The following is a 17862-nucleotide window of genomic DNA, read 5'->3' on the forward strand; positions in this document are numbered from 1 at the left end:
CTAAATAAATAAAACGTGCGTATGAAATCTAAATTTTAATATATTTAATGCTATTTAATAGAATAAACTAATTAATAGCATTAAAAAATGAAATTTACTTTTTTTATTTTTTAACACATATTTTTAATATCAACTTGAACAAGAGAAATACTCAAAATCGATTGGAAAGAAATTTATTAGAGAAAATAGATAATAAAAGAGTATGCGCCCTTTATGTTATTATACCTTCAACTTTCTGTTGCGTGTCACGCTGTACATTATCATATAACATTCATATCATTCAAACGTCATACCATAAAAGTATCTAATTGTATTGCTACAGATATAGAAACTTATAGTTTATTTTAAAGATAGACATGCACTATCTATGATGACATGATAGATTGACATTAGCGATTCCTGACATCGTATAATTTCATATTTTCATATTTTTACAAGAATAATTGTAGAAAGAATCGATAGAGCGTACGATGCACCTTGTTACACAATGTTGTAATTCCTCGACGAAGAATTTGAAGCTGTAATCATGCTAGAAAATTTTCTACGAGAGTACAATACTAACCGGATATTATTGTCGCTCACAGGTCTTTGGCCATTTCAGAATAAGCCTGTTAGAAAATTGTTATGGACATTCTGTCTATTACTTGAAATAAGTTATTTTCCATTCGAGGTAATGTGCACGATTATTACATTTGAAGAAAGATACTTTCAATCAACATTGATAAATTTTCATAATACTAATTATTATTTTTTATAATTTTTTTATTAACAAATATAAACTATTGCATATGTTATATACATATTTTTTTAAGATATAACTAGTATGTGTATACAGTGTATAAATCGTATAATACTTGCTTCAAGAATTAAGAAATAATGACGTCATGTGTAAATGAATCAACATCATAATCGTGTTGCCCTCTCGACACCTTTCAATTTTTGTTTAAAATATTTTTGTCTTAAATTTAAAGATTTTGAAATATTGCAGTAGTTTAATTAAAATAGCTTGAATGTTAAATTGCACGATTTATGAATAACAATTTTACATTATATACAGATATTGTTATTATATGATCATTCGGATGATGCGCAATTGATTTGCGAAAGTTGCTATCAATTTTTAATCTTGACTGCTTTCCTTGTAAGGTATTTAAATGAGCTCTTGAATTATGATAAGGTACGTAAAAATCATGCCATCTTTGATAAATTTCTTCTTGATCATATTTATCCTGCTGAAACATAAAATATATGTTAAATAATTTCTTTATATTTATTGTAATTAGATGCAATGGATATACGAAGCTATTGATGAGCATTGGAATATATTTACAAATGATATGGAAGTTGAAATAATGAAAGAGTACTCTATGCTGTCACGAAAATTTATGAAGTATTATTCAAGTGAGTTATATTATTAAGGTAGTATATATATATATATATTAAAGGTAGTATATATATATATATATATATATATATATATATATATATATCTAATATAAAACGATGTCAAAATATATAATTACCTTATGATTTAAGAACAAAGCCGAAAGAAATATTCAAATATCTGTTATTAAAAAAATAATAGAAAAATTGATTTAAAAAAAATTTTTTTTTCAAATACAGATTTTTATTCAGATTAAACAATAATAGCTTTATATAAATTATTAAATATTGATATTTAATTATTAAATCAAATAATTTTCTTCTTTTATAATATTACAGTACTAATATGTCTGTCATTAGCAGTGCTTGTAATAATGCCATTAACACCGATATTCTTAGATATCATAATGCCTCTTAATGAATCACGTCCGAAATTCTTCGCGATTGAAGTTGAATTTAGAGTGAATAAAGAAGATTATTTTCTACTAATTTATTGTTACATTACCACTGTAACTGTAGTGGGCGCAAACATTACGATGGGTTTTGATACAATGCACATTGCATGTACCGCTCATGCATGCAGTTTATTTGCGGCAGTCAGGTAAGTAAATATGAAGGTAATATGTATAATGTAATAATTATTATAATTATTTATATAAAATATTATTATAATTATTTATTGTAAAATTATTATAATTACTTATACAAGAGTCTGACTATTTTTTTTTCTACACATGCATATATAATATTGTTACGTCCGCAGACACTTTCTCAATTTGCACACATTCTCTCGTGTTTCCGCACGCTCGCACAATCCACAAGGAAGTCGCACTCAAAATAGTTGACACTTTTTTAAGAAATATAAGAACTTTATTAAAACCAGATACACGTCCGTTCGTCACAAGATATCTCGTAAACATCCATAAACAATGCAACTGTCGCCCCGGAGAGCGCTTCGCTTCTTCTCCAAACGGCGCCGGCGGCTCGATTTCGCTCGACCGCAAAAAATTCGCGCGGGCATAACAATATATATATGCTATATATTATAAGAGTGTTTCAAAAGTCAATCGTTCGGAAGATGAACGATATTCAAAAATAAGAAAAGTTGGTATGAACATAGATTCGGAAATGCATTATTTTCGAATTATCACTATTTCTTTGTTGAAATTTCAAATTGCTTTACTTTTAAATTTGCTTTACTTTTAAATTTTTTTATCAAAATTGAAAGAAGAGATGATCTTTATGGATTTTACATTATTAAAGTTAAATGAAAGTTACGGATTGCTTTAGTACTATACATGGAATACCACGTAGAAATATAGTCTGCTTAGCATCTCTTGGCAGAAATCAGGACTGATATTTAACTTTCTTTCTTGTTTTTTGAATTCTCATTCATTTCTCAAGTAATTGACTTTGATTTATGGAACATCCTATATACGTTTTATCTGAATTTATGCAAAAAATATCTTTTGCAGTAAACAAATCGAAAACATAATTTTAAAAGTGGAAAATAATAATAAAATCAATGAAAATGCATACGGTCTAATTAGAAAACTTGATTTGTCAAGTGAAGAAATAATATATCAGGAATACATAGCATGTTTAAAAAAACATCAACTTGCTATAAAGTAAGCAATTCGTCAAATTTTTTCTAATTTTATTTAGATAATATGATTACATATATTTAAAAGTTGTTAACATTATTTCTTAGGTTTGTTGAAGTATTAAATTCATCATATCAAGGATATGCGCTAGCTATATTAATATTGATTCTTTTGCTCTTAAGCCTACTTGGACTTCGAGTAAGTATTACAATTGTTTATATAAAAAAGATATTTTATGGATGTTTCTTTTCTTTAATAAAAAAATAGAAATATATGATTATATAAAACAATAACTTGTAATATTCTTGAATTTCCACATTCCTTATCTATTCGAGAGTTACTTAATTTTTTCAATACAAGTAAAATCTGAAAATTTTATACCCAATTGGCATAGAGATATTCTAGAAATGTTCCTGGAATATTCCACTGAAATATTTAAATATTTTATTCATATTTTCAAGGAATATTCCAAATATCTCCATTTGACACAACGTTAAATATGACTGAACATTTCAGTGGCATGTCAAAACAAATATTATCAAATATCATGAATGTTGCACCCATCAAAATCCACTAATGTTACAAATAAATATTAATAGAATATTTAGTAATATATATTCCCGCGTTCTTTACATATTAAAGTAAAATACTTTATAAATAATTTTATTAAATTTATATAAAAGATTAGTACATAATTAAATTTTAAAGATGAAAAGATGATCACTTTTATATAGTAATTTAAATTATTTGTTATGATATACTTTGTATAAATGTTATTACATATAAGATATATTAAGATAATAATAAGATATACATTTTAAGATATATATGTGCGTGTGTGCATGCATGCGTTCGTGAGTGCACGTGTATTAAATTGCATCAAAAAATATTACTTATCACAAAATGTAAAGTTTTAATGACATTTAATATTATTTTTCCTTTGTTAAAATTTGTTGCCTTTTTGATTTTGCTTTTATTAACCATTTGGCAAATGCAATAATTTTCGTTGTCGAATTCCATCTATCTGCAATAGTTTCTGCATCTATAAAAAATACAATTAATGTTAATATTAAATAACGACTATATTATATAGTAACATCATATATATATATATATATATATATATATATATATATATATATACAGGGTGTTTCGTAGTATGTGTAACACTTACGGGTCAGCCGGGCGAGCGCTTTCTTCCCGCGCGCTCTTATTTGTGCAACTTTAATATTTAATAACTCGAAAATTATTGCGAATATCGCAAAATGGTATAAGACATTTTGATTTATCTCGCTCCTATCTACCTTCTCACAAGCGATGATGACAATGCTACGGGATACCCTGTATATATTAATATTATATATTAATATTACAGATATTAGAGAGCATTAAATAGTATATAGAATTTATCATTTTTTATAAAAACATTTCTTATAAAAATTTTGAATCTCATTTTATCAAAGAAAGCGTATATATTGATTAATAAATGTTTTTTTGAAAGACTCTTTAGAATCAGATTTAGCATTCTCCTATATTCTAGCTCATACCAATACCAATTGTGTTCCGCATATATATATATATATATATATATATATATATATATTCATATTCATTTGTTATTGTATATCAATTAATATCGCTGTCTTGTAATAAATAGTATTTTTTAGTATTTAAAGTATTAGAATTAGCAGTATCATTGTAAAAAGGTTCTGTAAAACAACAATTTTCCGTTTCTGTTCGTTGACTCAAGTGATTTCTCTGCAGTATTGTGCAAAACACAATAAAATTGCCTCTTATTTTTGGTAGCAAGCAGCAAATAGTCCATTAATGTAGCAACAAGCCCTCAGCAATCTAACAATTTGTATATGCTTTGTATTTTATATATATTTGTTTTGTATACATATTCACTGTCATACTAGCATTCTCACGGAATATTCTGCGATATTCTCTTACCAGTTGGGTAATAATCCTTAATACAAAAATCATTTTAATTTTGTATATTGTAAGATTAATATTTTTTTTTTACTTCGAATAAAAATATAATTATATATTTCAAATAATTACATAATATTTTTAATTTGTTATAGATTATTTATGTATTAGATCAATTTGATACATTGGCAAAATTCGTGCTTATATTCGTGGCATCATTGTTCACTCTAATGATTACATGTTATTCCGGACAGAGAATAATGGATGAAAGTCAAAATGTATTCTATAAAGCGTAATAATTATTTTATATTTCAACGTATATATATTAATGTTTATAAATCTTTTTAAATAAAATTATGTGACAATGATTTTTATCAAAAGCATGACTTAAGATCAAACATAAAATTTAATTAAGTAGGAATTGTGAATAACTTAAATTTTTTAAATAAACTCCTTTATGTATATATTTATTAAGGTAATAAATATATCAGAGTATATTTTCATCATCACATTTTGTAAAAAAATGTTCCCAAATTCCTTGAACATAATTTCTTTTAAAAAACTATTTAAATTATTAAATTTACGATTACAGATACGCAGCAGAGTGGTATAAATTCTCACCTAGACTAAAATCTTTATTGATAATAACTCTTTACAGAAGTGACAAATCATGCGGATTAAAGGCAGGCAATGTGATTCCGTTATCCATTGCAACTTACGCAAAAGTAAGTAGATGTTGCAAAGTTAAATAAATGTATTTTTCTATATATAAATATATAATTTATTTAATCACTTTAAGGTAATACGAATGTCTATGTCTTACTACACAGCGTTATTGTCAGTTCAAAACTGAATATTGAATATTCAATAAGTTCTCGATATGTCTCCATTTCATTTCAATGTCAATAAATTGTAGTGAAGAGACTTATGATGTCATTTATTCGATAATGCAATTGTAGATTCGTTCAATCAACTTCTTCTGGCATTGTTTCTCCATATATTTTGTCTAATAATATTTCATTATTCATTAATTGTGCTTTAAACTAATATGATATATATATATATATATATATATAATTTAATTAAATTATAATTTAATTAAATTATCTATCTTTTTTATTTATATTGATTAATTATCAAGTTTTATTTGTTAAAACATTGTAATATTGTAACTTTTATAATAGTATCATTATTTTTGTTAGCTTGAAAAATTTTTTAAACTCTTGATTTCTTAAAATTTCTGATTCTATATTTTTTCTGTAACTAACTTTTTTCATTTGTTAAGATTTTAATTAAAACTTTCGAGTGTGTTTTTCTTTTACTATATTTTAATATATATATATATATATATATATATATATATATATACATATACATAGATACATACATATATATAATTTTTTTATTTTCAAAGATAAACATCATTCGCATATCGTTAAAGATTTTAAATTCATTGTAAAATATGTAACAAACGGAAGAGTCTTTTTAATATGTTTAGAAAGAACAAGGTATCAACTACGTACATACGTAGGTACTAGGTACGTTATTATTATAGTCGCCATCAACTTGTGTCGCGCAATAATATTATACGTCAATAGTAATATTATATATTATATGTCGTTCCGCAAAAAGGGTCAAACCAATGTTTCAGAGAAAAAGAAAATAATAGTTTAGTGTCCGACACACTCTGGCAGCATACATAAATTGAACAGTGACACATCCTACAATTTCGTGTTATTTGTGCTACGACTTGTATGTTGAAAAATCAATAATACGTATAAATCGTATCATTCTATTGTAGACTTTCGATGGGGAATCAAGACGAACAATTATGCTAGCAAATTTTCTACGAGAGTACAATACTAATCGGATATTTTTATCGATCGTGGGTCTTTGGCCGTTTCAAAGTAAAATGGGAAATTGTTTTGGGATTTTCTTTTTCTTAATTGAAATAACTTACTGGCCGTTTGAGGTAACGTGCGATAATCGACATAATGTAGATAAAAAAAAGGATACTTGCAATTTATATATATATGAATTTATGTTAAATAATATTATTTTCTATTATAACATGTGCTTCTAGTATAACATGTATTTATTATATATCGTTGGCGAGTTTTGAGTTTTGAGAATGTATTGTACATGCTCATATATTCGATAAGATATTTTATAATTGATATATCCAATGTTATGTATAGATAATAATGATGTACGATCATTGGGATGATACACGAATAATTTTTGACGCATGTTATCAAAGTGCCATGTTGTCCTCTTTTATAGGAAGACAGTTGCATCAATTCTGGAATCATAGTAAGGTAGGTTTTACATCAAATATACTCTGTTACATTTGCTTTTTTCTCTTTACTTACATATATTTTTTTTGCGATAAAACTATTTTAGACGCGCGATAAAACTATTTCATTTTAATTCATAAATTAAATTGTTTCCATGTTTGTTGTAATTAGTTGCGATGGTTATACAAAGCCATTGATGAGCATTGGGACATATTTACGGATGATACGGAAGTTCAAGTTATGAAAAATTACTCTACGCTATCGCGAAAGTTTACGAAATATTATTCAAGTAAATACGTTGTTGCTTTAAGTAATATGAAGTATAATATTAAATGTTGATAAAATAAAATAACATAATTAAAATTTTTGTTCTATATAAAATAGGTCGAGATTATAAGTAATATTGTGATATTTATTTAATTAAAACCAATTTAAGTTTTACAAAATAAATAATGATTAATTTTAAGATATTCTAGCTTGATATTATTGAACAACTGCATTTTCGATATATTGTAGTGCTAATGTGCTCCATAATGTTGATTCTGCTATCATCACCATTAATACCAGTGTTGTTAGATATCGTGATGCCTCTTAATAACTCACGCGCGCGATTCTTCGCAATCGAAGTTGAATTTCGAGTGGATGAAAATGAGTACTTTGCACCAATCTTTTGTTATACTAGCATTGTAATTATAACAGGTGTAGCTACCACAATGAGCGTTGATGCCATGCATATCGCATGCAGTGCTCATGCGTGCAGTTTATTTGCTGCTGTCAGGTAGAACTTTTGCAGATATGGTAATAATATCAATACATAAAATATTTTATATATATAATATATAAATATATAAATATAAATAATTACGATAGTATTATTATTATTATATTATACACACATAATATTTTATGATTGTGTGTGTGTGGGGGGTGCGCGCGCGCGCGCGCGTGTGTGTATATGTGTGTGTGATGTGTGTGTGTAATGATAATGCTATCATAATTATTTTAAAAAGCATTAACTTTACTAATTAATTTTATATTTTTATTTTCCACAAATGTATTTTGTGAGAATATAAATTATAAATTCATATTTTCAGTAAACAAATTGAGAACATAATTTCAAAAGTGGATAATAACAATAAAATAATCAAAAATAGATATCGCCTGAATACGAATCTATCAAATGAGGAAATATTATATCGAGAATATATAAAATGTTTAAAGAAACATCAGCTTGCTATAGAGTAAGCAGTTAAATTGTTTTCTAATTATCTCTTTATGTACCTATAAGCATAATGTTATATAAATTAATTTGTTAACGTCATTCTTCTTATTTTAGATTTGTTAACATATTAGAATCATCTTATCAAGGACTTTCATTGCTTTTATTACTATTGCTTATTGGAACTATAAGTTTAGTTGGAGTTCGAGTATGTATTAAAAGCTATTCATTTCATAGAATATAGAATGCAATTATATAAAATAATCGTAATTTATATTAATAAAAAATCCGACTATATTATAATTATATGAATAATTGTAATATAATCGGAATTTTTTTTCTTTTTTCTTTTTTGAAATTTAATTAAGTTTTCTATTTAGTTACTTGTCTTCCTTTTCGATTTCACATTCATATTTTTAACGATACATATGTTAATTTTGATTATAAAATTAAGTTAACTCTGTCATGATAAATAAAAAAATTGATTGATATCAAATTTACACAAGAAATAAAAATTTAGAAAATAAAAAGTAAAACATAAGGAATTTTTTAATATCGACAAAAATAGAAAATTTTAATTGTACTTTTAAATTTTTTACTATTAATTGTAAAATTGTCAGTCTTAATAAAGCTTTCTAAAATAAAAAAATATACAATAATATTTTGTTAACTATATAATGTTTTTAATTTGTTATAGATCATTTATGTATTAAATGATTTACCAGAAGTGATAAAATTCACGTTTATATTTGTAGCATGTCTGGTGACTTTAATGATTGTATGCTATTCTGGTCAAAGAATAATGGACGAAAGTCAAAATATATTCTATCGAGCGTAATAATTATTATACATGTGTTACATATGTTACATGTGTACACATTTTATATATGTGTTATTATATATATTATTATATTGTTATGTTATTATATTGCTTTTAGAACTTTTTTAAAAATATTTTCTAGCAATAATTTAATTACAAACATTTCTAAAATTTTTTGAACAATTTAATTCAATTTTGATTTATGATATTTTCAATAGAAAATATTATTTTTTAAAAAATAAAATTAATATACAATACATTAGTATACATATTAATAATTTGTTCATTTTATTTTTTATAAACTATTTTTTAATAAATTCTTTTTTAAATGTTATTAAAGTGAGTTACTGATTTATATTTATAGATATAATGCAGAATGGTACAAGTTTTCGCCTAGATTGAAATCATTATTAATGATAACTCTTTATAGAAGTAATATACCATGTGGGTTAAAGGCAGGCAACATGTTTCCATTATCTATCGCTACTTACGCGTCGGTAAATAAAATGCATAAAAAAGTTGTAAGATCTATTTATAACAATATCATATACACACATAAAAATAATTCATGACTCTTTTATGTTCGATTTAAGGTAATACGAGTCGCTATGTCTTACTTTACGGCATTTACATCGTTTAAAGACTGATTATTAAATTTGTAATTAATTCTTTATCAACATGTTTTTTTATATTTTGATGTATGATGGATTTTGATATATACGTGCTCAATATTAATAAATTATATATTTCGATGATATATCTAATTTTGGACATTTTTCAACTGAATTTTACCTTCCTTTTTTCATTTTCTTAAAATTTTCTTTGTTTATTTGATTCTTACGAGTTGCGGATAATGTTTTGCCAGTTCACGCAAACAAAATTACATAGAGCTGTGCAAAATTTTTGTAACTTTATTTTACGTAAAAATAAAAGGAGTTTACGTTTTCATATCAAAGTTTGAATTATATAAAAAAAGAATATATGAAATCTCTTAAAAAATTGCCTTGAAATCTATAAAGATATGAATATCTCTTATAATGACATTTCTAAGGGTTTTTGGGTCACTGAATTTTAAGGTCAGAATTTCCAAATTTTTTAATATTTAAAATTAAAAAAAAAAAAGAAGAAAGAATAGCGGAACTAATATGAACCAAAAAAATAAACTTATTATTTTGAAACTTGTTTTCTAGGTTTCTTTGGTTGCTGCATCTGAATCTGAAATCAATATTTTCGAATAACGAAGATTCAAGATGGCAGAATAACGGATAAAAAATTAAAAAATTGCATTATTCGTTAACATGTTTTGCGGAGTTTTTTTTTTAACGGAGTGTTAAATCAAAATTCTTGAAAACAGAATGGTTATAAGAGAATAACATATATTACATGTTAGCAACACTAGAAATTACAAAGAGCAATTACATAGGCATTCACGTAAAGTTGTAGCCAAATTGTGCATTCTCCGAATCATTCTTCGCTCTGACTCGTTATTGATACTTTAATATAAAAATACGATCTTTAATTGCTCGTCATTCATGGGAATTCTGTCATTCTTACGATAATAATAAATCAATTACTATGTACACAATTATTACTATGCATACATCTATGTATGTATGTATATATATATATATATATATATATATATATATATATACTCTCTTTATTCTGTATCAGCTGATCGCGATAGGCGCCTCATATAAACACTCGTGTGTAACAATAAGTTATTGTACTGTCCCTGCTTACCTCCTATATCTGACCTATAATACATTAATTGTTTTTCTTTATAATTTAAAAATTAAGCTCTGAATAAACTTTTGCCAAAGGAAAAATCGTCTCAGAACTACGATTAGAAATATGTCCCTTAAAGAACACGAATTATTTGAATCATCCTGTATATAACAGTTTCGATAATATTTAGTAATAATTTGTACAGTCAAGAAATTACAATTTATCGTTTATGATAGCGTTACAGTTAGAATAGTGAAATTGCATGTGATCCTAATTCGATGGCCAGGAGCTTGTATACACAGGGTGAGTAAAAAGTCCTAGACCGGTGAAATATCTCGAAAACTAAGCATTTCCGAAAGAAATGTTTCATACAAAAGTTGTAGGGTTTTCATCCCTAACCGGGATCTCCCGGCCGAACATTAATGGCATCACAAATTTATTATTTGGGAGTAATAATAATTAGATAAATAACTGAATAATCGTAATAAAGACAAGTAAAATATACTTATAGTAAAATATAATATTAAAATTTAATTATAATATTAAAATTTTGTATCTATTTTTTTATAAAAGAGATTTGCATTATCAATAATTTTTTAGAAAAACGAATTTTGCAGCACTCACATCACCGCAGCGCGCTTGGTTAAGGGTTAAATAATCTATTCACTAGTCTTGTCAGTCTGACCTTGGGTGGCATCGCCAAGATCAAGGTCACATCAATTTTTTTAAATGGCACATCCTATTTGATTCCAGAATAGCTAGTGTCAAGAGCTTTTCAAAACACTACAATAAAATTATTTTTCGATAAAGTACTTTTCGATTTATGAGGCTTGAAAGTTGCAACTTGAAAGGCTTGAAAGTTACCACTGGTATTCCTCCCATGCTTAAAATTACCCATGAACGACATGAACATGGCGGGACTCTCATCTTTTTGGGGTGCTTGATTAACGTGAGTCCTCTTGCTTTTCACGTTTGGGGAGTCCGGCTTCGAACCAGTCATTATTTAATCAGAAATTATTTTGTGAAAAATATCACCTCAGCCTCGGAATCGAACCTCGGATCCCCTGCTTACCCGGCAGGTATCTTATTTTTTTGACTACTAAGATGTATGGTAATGCCTATTGTAATAATGAGTTTAGAACAACACGTTAAACGATACAATATCATACGCATACACATACACTACAAAACACACACACACACACACACACACACACACACACACACATTATATACACACATATACATACATATAATATAGTATTAACTTTAATTTATCTTTAATTTGTGCTCGAATATCTTTTAAATCAATATTTATTGCGTTGTGGTTTCGGTTGCTTATTTAATTACTTCAATTTTAATTACTTTTTTTTTCTGAATAATGTTTCTTTATATCAAACTTTACGATTTTTCTATGTTATAAACGACTTGTTAATTGAATGCACTAATGAAGACTTAGTCAAATTGAAACATTTGTAACCGATTTCTAATATATATATTTTAATATTTTAAAATAGGTTTTTCTAATATATATATATATACATTTTAAAGATACTATATTTTTCTTTTTTTAAATACCTTTTATATTCATTTTTTTGCCTTTCTTTACTTCGTAAAAATATTAAATAACTGATACTTTCGAGGGGGAAAAATTTATAGTTTAATATTACTAGCAAGATGTACTATATTGTCGTCCTTATATCGACGAGATAAGAATGACAGATGATCCGTGACATCCTATGATTTCATTTTTTTGTATGTTGTAAGTTATGGCACAGAATCGATAGCGTATATATAGAACGCATCATTATGTTACGGTCTTACGACGGGAAACTAAAAAAACGCATCATTGCATAATAGTCTTTTGTTGGAAAACTCATAAAAATGTTGTCAAATTTTCTGAGAGAATACAACTTGAATCGAACACTTTTGTGTATCTCGGGTCTCTGGCCATATCAAAACAACCATATAAGATATCCATTAAGGACTTTCTGCTTATTATTGGAGCTAAGTTATTTACCGTTCGAGGTAATTTACATTGATATATTCTATTTAAAAAAAATACATACACGGAAAGAACACTTTTGCTGGCAAATCTAAAAATTTGACCATACAGATCTGAAAATAATTTTGTTGGCCCATCAAAATTATTTTGTAGAACACTTAAATATAATGATAATACTGCAAAAATGTTTGATCTTCTAACAATCAATTTGAACGTATATAATATAATAATTTTGAAGACCCAACAAAATCGTTTTCAGATCTGTATCTAGCCAAATTTTTAGATTTGCCAGCAAAAATGTTTTTTCCGTGTACTAATGTTCATAATAACGTTCTTTTCAAATATTGTCATCAAATATGTTGAATATTGTTACGCATAAACATCATTATTGTAAAATATTTATATGTTTCAATGTATGTTTAACATAATAATGTTTAACATAATAATTAGTAATAATAATTAATTAAAGAGAGGCAGTTTCTATATAATCAATCCCATAATAACATACTTGTAACATATTGAATGATAATTCATTGTTATATAATACGTAGATATTACTGTTGCATGATCATTGGAACGATCCACAAATAATTTTTGATGCTAGTTATCAAATCCTTTTATTTATTGCATTAATTGCAAGAGCATTGCATGATATTTGGAATCATGATAAGGTAAACTTATAAAATAATAAATATAATGTTGTTACTTTTTTGGCTATAATCATTTCAATTAAAGTATTTTAGATATTATATTTTACATATTATATGTTGAATTGTTTCCATATTATAATTTTTTATTATAATCAGTTGCAATGGTTGTATGAAGCCATTGATGAACATTGGAATATATTTACGAACGATATGGAAGTTTGCATTTTGAAAGATTATTCTGCGCTGTCGCAGAAACTTACGAAATATTACTCGAGTGAGTAATATAATAAAAAATTTTATAAACTTGTAAGTCGAGATTAAATTATACATTATCCTTTTTATATTCAATTTATTATATTATGAAAGAAAATTGAAATTTAATAATTTTTATTAATGAAAAATAGACAAATCGAATGCTACAATTTTAAAATAATCTATAAATTTATATTACGATAGAAATAATATAATGTAATATAATTCTCATATTATTACAGCGATAGTATATCTCATGTGTTTGATATGTATGACTATACCATTAGCACCGCCGCTCCTAGATATTGTAATGCCTCTTAACGAATCACGTTCGCGATTTTTCATAGTTGAAGTTGAATTCAGAATGGATAAAAACGAGAATTTTATACTAATTTATTGTTATACCACCGTTACAATCATGGTGGGTATAAATATCATGGTGGGTGTTGATGCAATGCACGTTATGTGCACTATTCACGCATGCAGTTTATTTGCGGCTATCAGGTAAGCACATGATATAATGATAATTTTAATACACAAATAGAATATATAAATATAATAATAATATTATTATATTTATTTTAAAACCTTTATTTTATTTTTATTTTGTATAAATGTATAATATATTATACATTATATATTATATATTACATAAAACTTATTTAGCTCTTATTATTATTATAACATACCATAAAATTTATGATTTGCAGTAAGCAACTTGAAAATATGTTCATAAAAGCGGATAATAGTAAAAACATCAGCAAATCGAAGCATTGTATAAATACGAAATTTGATTCGTTAAGCGAGGAAATAGTATATCATGAATATATAGTATGTTTAAAGAAGCATCAGCTTGCTATAGAGTAAGCAACTTTTCTCAATTTCTTAATTTTTTAACTACTTTTATATAAAATAAATGTAATATAATATTATTGCTTATATGTATGTATGTAAAAATATATTTTGTATATGTATGTAAAAATATATTTTGTAAACATTATTCCATAGATTTGTAAATGTATTAGAGTCTTCATATCAAGGGCTTTTACTACTTATATTATTATTAATTATCGGAGCTTTAAGTTTAGTAGGAATTCGGGTAAGCATTAAATAATAATCTAAGATGTTCCTATAATAAGAAGAATATATGTATGTATATAATTAAAATTATAAAAATTATAAAATATATAATTTCCATTTTAAGATTAATATTTTTTTTAACTAAGATTATAACTAAGATATCAACTAAGATTAAACAACTAAATACATTTTCCATAATTATATGATATTTTCTCTGTAATCTGTTCCTATATTACATTAGTTACAAGAATCTCTAAAATTGTATTTATAACTTTTGGAGTATTAATGACTTCGATAATAATAACACTTGATAATAACACTTTGTATAACTATATAATATTTTCAATTTGTTATAGATCGTTTATGTATTAGATCAATTGCAGGAAGCGATAAAATTCATATTTATAGTTATAGCATTATTAGTAACTTTGATGATTATATCTTATTCCGGTCAGAGAATAATGGACGAAAGTCAGGACATATTTTATCGAGCGTAAAATAATTATTTTATATCCAACTATATATATTGGCACATAAAAAATTATTTTGGTGCAAAAGCATATTTTGTAGCTATGTGTGAAATTTCTTAAACGTAAAATTAGAAAAATTATTACATTAGAAAGAAATTATTACATTATACATTAGAAAAATTTCATTTAAGTTGTCTTTAATGTTATAAAATGCAACTAAATCAGAAATTATTAATAATTTAATTACTTAAAATTTTGCAAATCATTTTCTAATTATCTCGTGCATGCTACAATATATAATAAACAATATAATAAACTCCATTTTTTATTTACTAAACATAATTATCTTTAAAGAGATAATAAAAATTAAGAATTATATATTTACAGATATGCGGCAGAATGGTATAATTTCTCACCTAGACTAAAATCTTTAATGATAATAACTCTTTACAGAAGTAATGTGCCATGCGGATTAAAGGCAGGTAATATGGTTCCGTTATCCATCGCTACCTATGCGTCAGTAAGTAAATACTACACAAAGCACAATTATTTTTACAACAATGGCATATACATTTACTTGTACTACTTACATATTCGATTATTTTAAGGTAATACGAATGGCCATGTCTTATTTTACTGCGTTTTTATCAATCCAAGAGTGATTATTGAAGTTTTACTTAGTTGTTTACTAGCATGTTTAATACCAACATTAATAAATTATAATTAAAAGATTCCTAATATTCTTTATTTCACAATAAAATTATATGTTTTGTTAATCAATTCCTTGTTTATAATTCTAAATTTAAAAGCTTATTTATATTATCTTTTTTACAGAAAGTTAGATAATCACGTACTTCAATATACGAATACATATAATATTGATAATATGATTTATATATTATATTGATTAGTTAAATAAAATATGAATTTTATCTTATAAACAGTATTAACATTCTTAAAATATCTTGAATTAAAAAATACCTACATATTATTACTATTTTAATATCTCTCTTTATGAACTTTAAAGGAATGCTGAACTCGTTTGTATTATCGACAGAATGTGATAATTTTTGTATCGGTTTATCTTTGTATTAATTTTATAATTTTCATATTTTATAGTTTTCTTTTCCATTATTAAAGTTTATGTATTAATACATATTTAACGTATAAATTTCCTATCAAGAACGAAAATATTTTTTTAATTTAGATCTTTTTTACTATTTGTTTACTATTTGTTTACTATTTCATATATACACACACACGTATGTATATATATATATTCACACACACACACACACACACACACACACACACACACACACACACACACACACATGTATATATGAATATATGAATGTATACATAAATCTATTTGTGTATGTTTAAATGTGTATATGTGTGAATGCGGAGTTACTCGTCTATTCAGCATTATTTTAAATATTTTTATAATGAATCTTTTTAGTTCACTACAATTGTCTTTTTTTTCGAGATCAACATAGATCTTTTCTGTTTTATATTTTTTATGATTTTTATTTTATTATTTTCTGATATATAGAATTCTAGAGTATCGTTTCAATTTTATCGGAATGAACTAAAGGAGTTTAAAATCAATTACTAATAAGGAAAAGTGGGAAAATTGCGAATATCTAAGAAAAAAATTAAATAAAGCCGACGATTATTTATCAATTATAGGCTTTATTCTCAAAGAATATCTTCAGTTATTTAGCTTTAAATTACAATAATTAATATATTTATATATTATCAACATAAATTATAATTTTTAAATAAAACTCAAAACATACTCTTGTCGTTCGGAGTTACTCGCTGTATGTGGAATAATGCCGAATATTGGGGTAATTACGAACGATAAAAAATTACAAACTAAGACCTTTCTTAGCAAAAATTAAACATAGTTTCAGACATATCTTTTTATCTCCATAACAATTTCCATATGCCCATAATTTGCAAATATTATACATAATCCAATAATAATTTTGCTTTTTTTCTTCCTAGAACTGTCTTAAAGTTCTATTATCTTTTGGCTTATTCAATTTTTTCATATTAATTTTTTTTCTTTTGTTACTTGTTGATATTTCTCTTTCTTTTTCCTTCTCAATTCGTTTCTCTCTTTTATTTTCTAAAACTTATTTTGTACGTCTGCTAGTCAATATCTCGGAGTATTCTTTAGTCGATGAGATTTTCCACAATTTCTAATATTCTTATTCATTACAGGCAAATTTACTATGTCAAGTAAAAATATAAACTCATTCAAGAATAATATGAATGAATATCCGAAATTCATTTTTTTTTATCTTCCTCTTAATAATGACTATTCTGAATTAAAATTGAGGTTTGTATCAGCGTTATGTTTGCAACATTTGCATCAGTCCGTTACAGAAATAATTGTGAACATTTATGACAA

At 25.3% G+C, this 17862-nt stretch overlaps 3 protein-coding genes and 1 long non-coding RNA gene across 7 annotated transcripts in view; 3 read left to right on the forward strand and 1 right to left on the reverse strand.

The window, feature by feature from the left end:
- Positions 1–118: 118 nt before the first annotated feature.
- The window catches only part of LOC148937991 (uncharacterized), a 35575-nt gene continuing 17831 nt past the window's right edge, over positions 119–17862 (reverse strand). For 2 of the 4 annotated variants that reach the window (XR_016138418.1, XR_016138414.1), the window contains 2 exons: positions 4162–4328; positions 3024–4029 (listed from right to left, as the gene is read on the reverse strand). This is a non-coding gene — a long non-coding RNA (uncharacterized LOC148937991). Of the gene's footprint in view, positions 1233–3023; positions 4030–4161; positions 4329–17862 lie in introns of those variants that run through there. The other 2 variants (XR_016138416.1, XR_016138417.1) reach the window with 2 other exon arrangements.
- Positions 527–5772, forward strand: LOC148937992 (odorant receptor 10-like). Its single transcript, XM_089073079.1, has 9 exons — positions 527–670; positions 1058–1177; positions 1284–1401; positions 1723–1984; positions 2859–3011; positions 3095–3185; positions 5075–5211; positions 5512–5644; positions 5719–5772. Exons 1-9 carry the CDS (start codon positions 527–529, stop codon positions 5770–5772), a joined length of 1212 nt encoding a protein of 403 aa, XP_088929205.1.
- On the forward strand, positions 6751–9905 carry LOC148937993 (uncharacterized). The gene is made up of 8 exons (XM_089073069.1): positions 6751–6891; positions 7118–7237; positions 7388–7505; positions 7733–7994; positions 8311–8457; positions 8553–8643; positions 9133–9269; positions 9620–9905. Exons 1-8 carry the CDS (start codon positions 6751–6753, stop codon positions 9825–9827), a joined length of 1224 nt encoding a protein of 407 aa, XP_088929195.1. The 3' UTR covers positions 9828–9905.
- LOC105433191 (odorant receptor 42b-like) lies at positions 14309–17521 on the forward strand. The gene is made up of 5 exons (XM_089073105.1): positions 14309–14394; positions 14601–14753; positions 14899–14989; positions 15327–15463; positions 15828–17521. Exons 1-5 carry the CDS (start codon positions 14309–14311, stop codon positions 16045–16047), a joined length of 687 nt encoding a protein of 228 aa, XP_088929231.1. The 3' UTR covers positions 16048–17521.

The sequence above is a fragment of the Pogonomyrmex barbatus genome, unplaced genomic scaffold (assembly GCF_055798465.1).
Source record: "Pogonomyrmex barbatus isolate J1 unplaced genomic scaffold, ASM5579846v1 scaffold1, whole genome shotgun sequence".
Classification (NCBI taxonomy): domain Eukaryota; kingdom Metazoa; phylum Arthropoda; class Insecta; order Hymenoptera; family Formicidae; genus Pogonomyrmex; species Pogonomyrmex barbatus.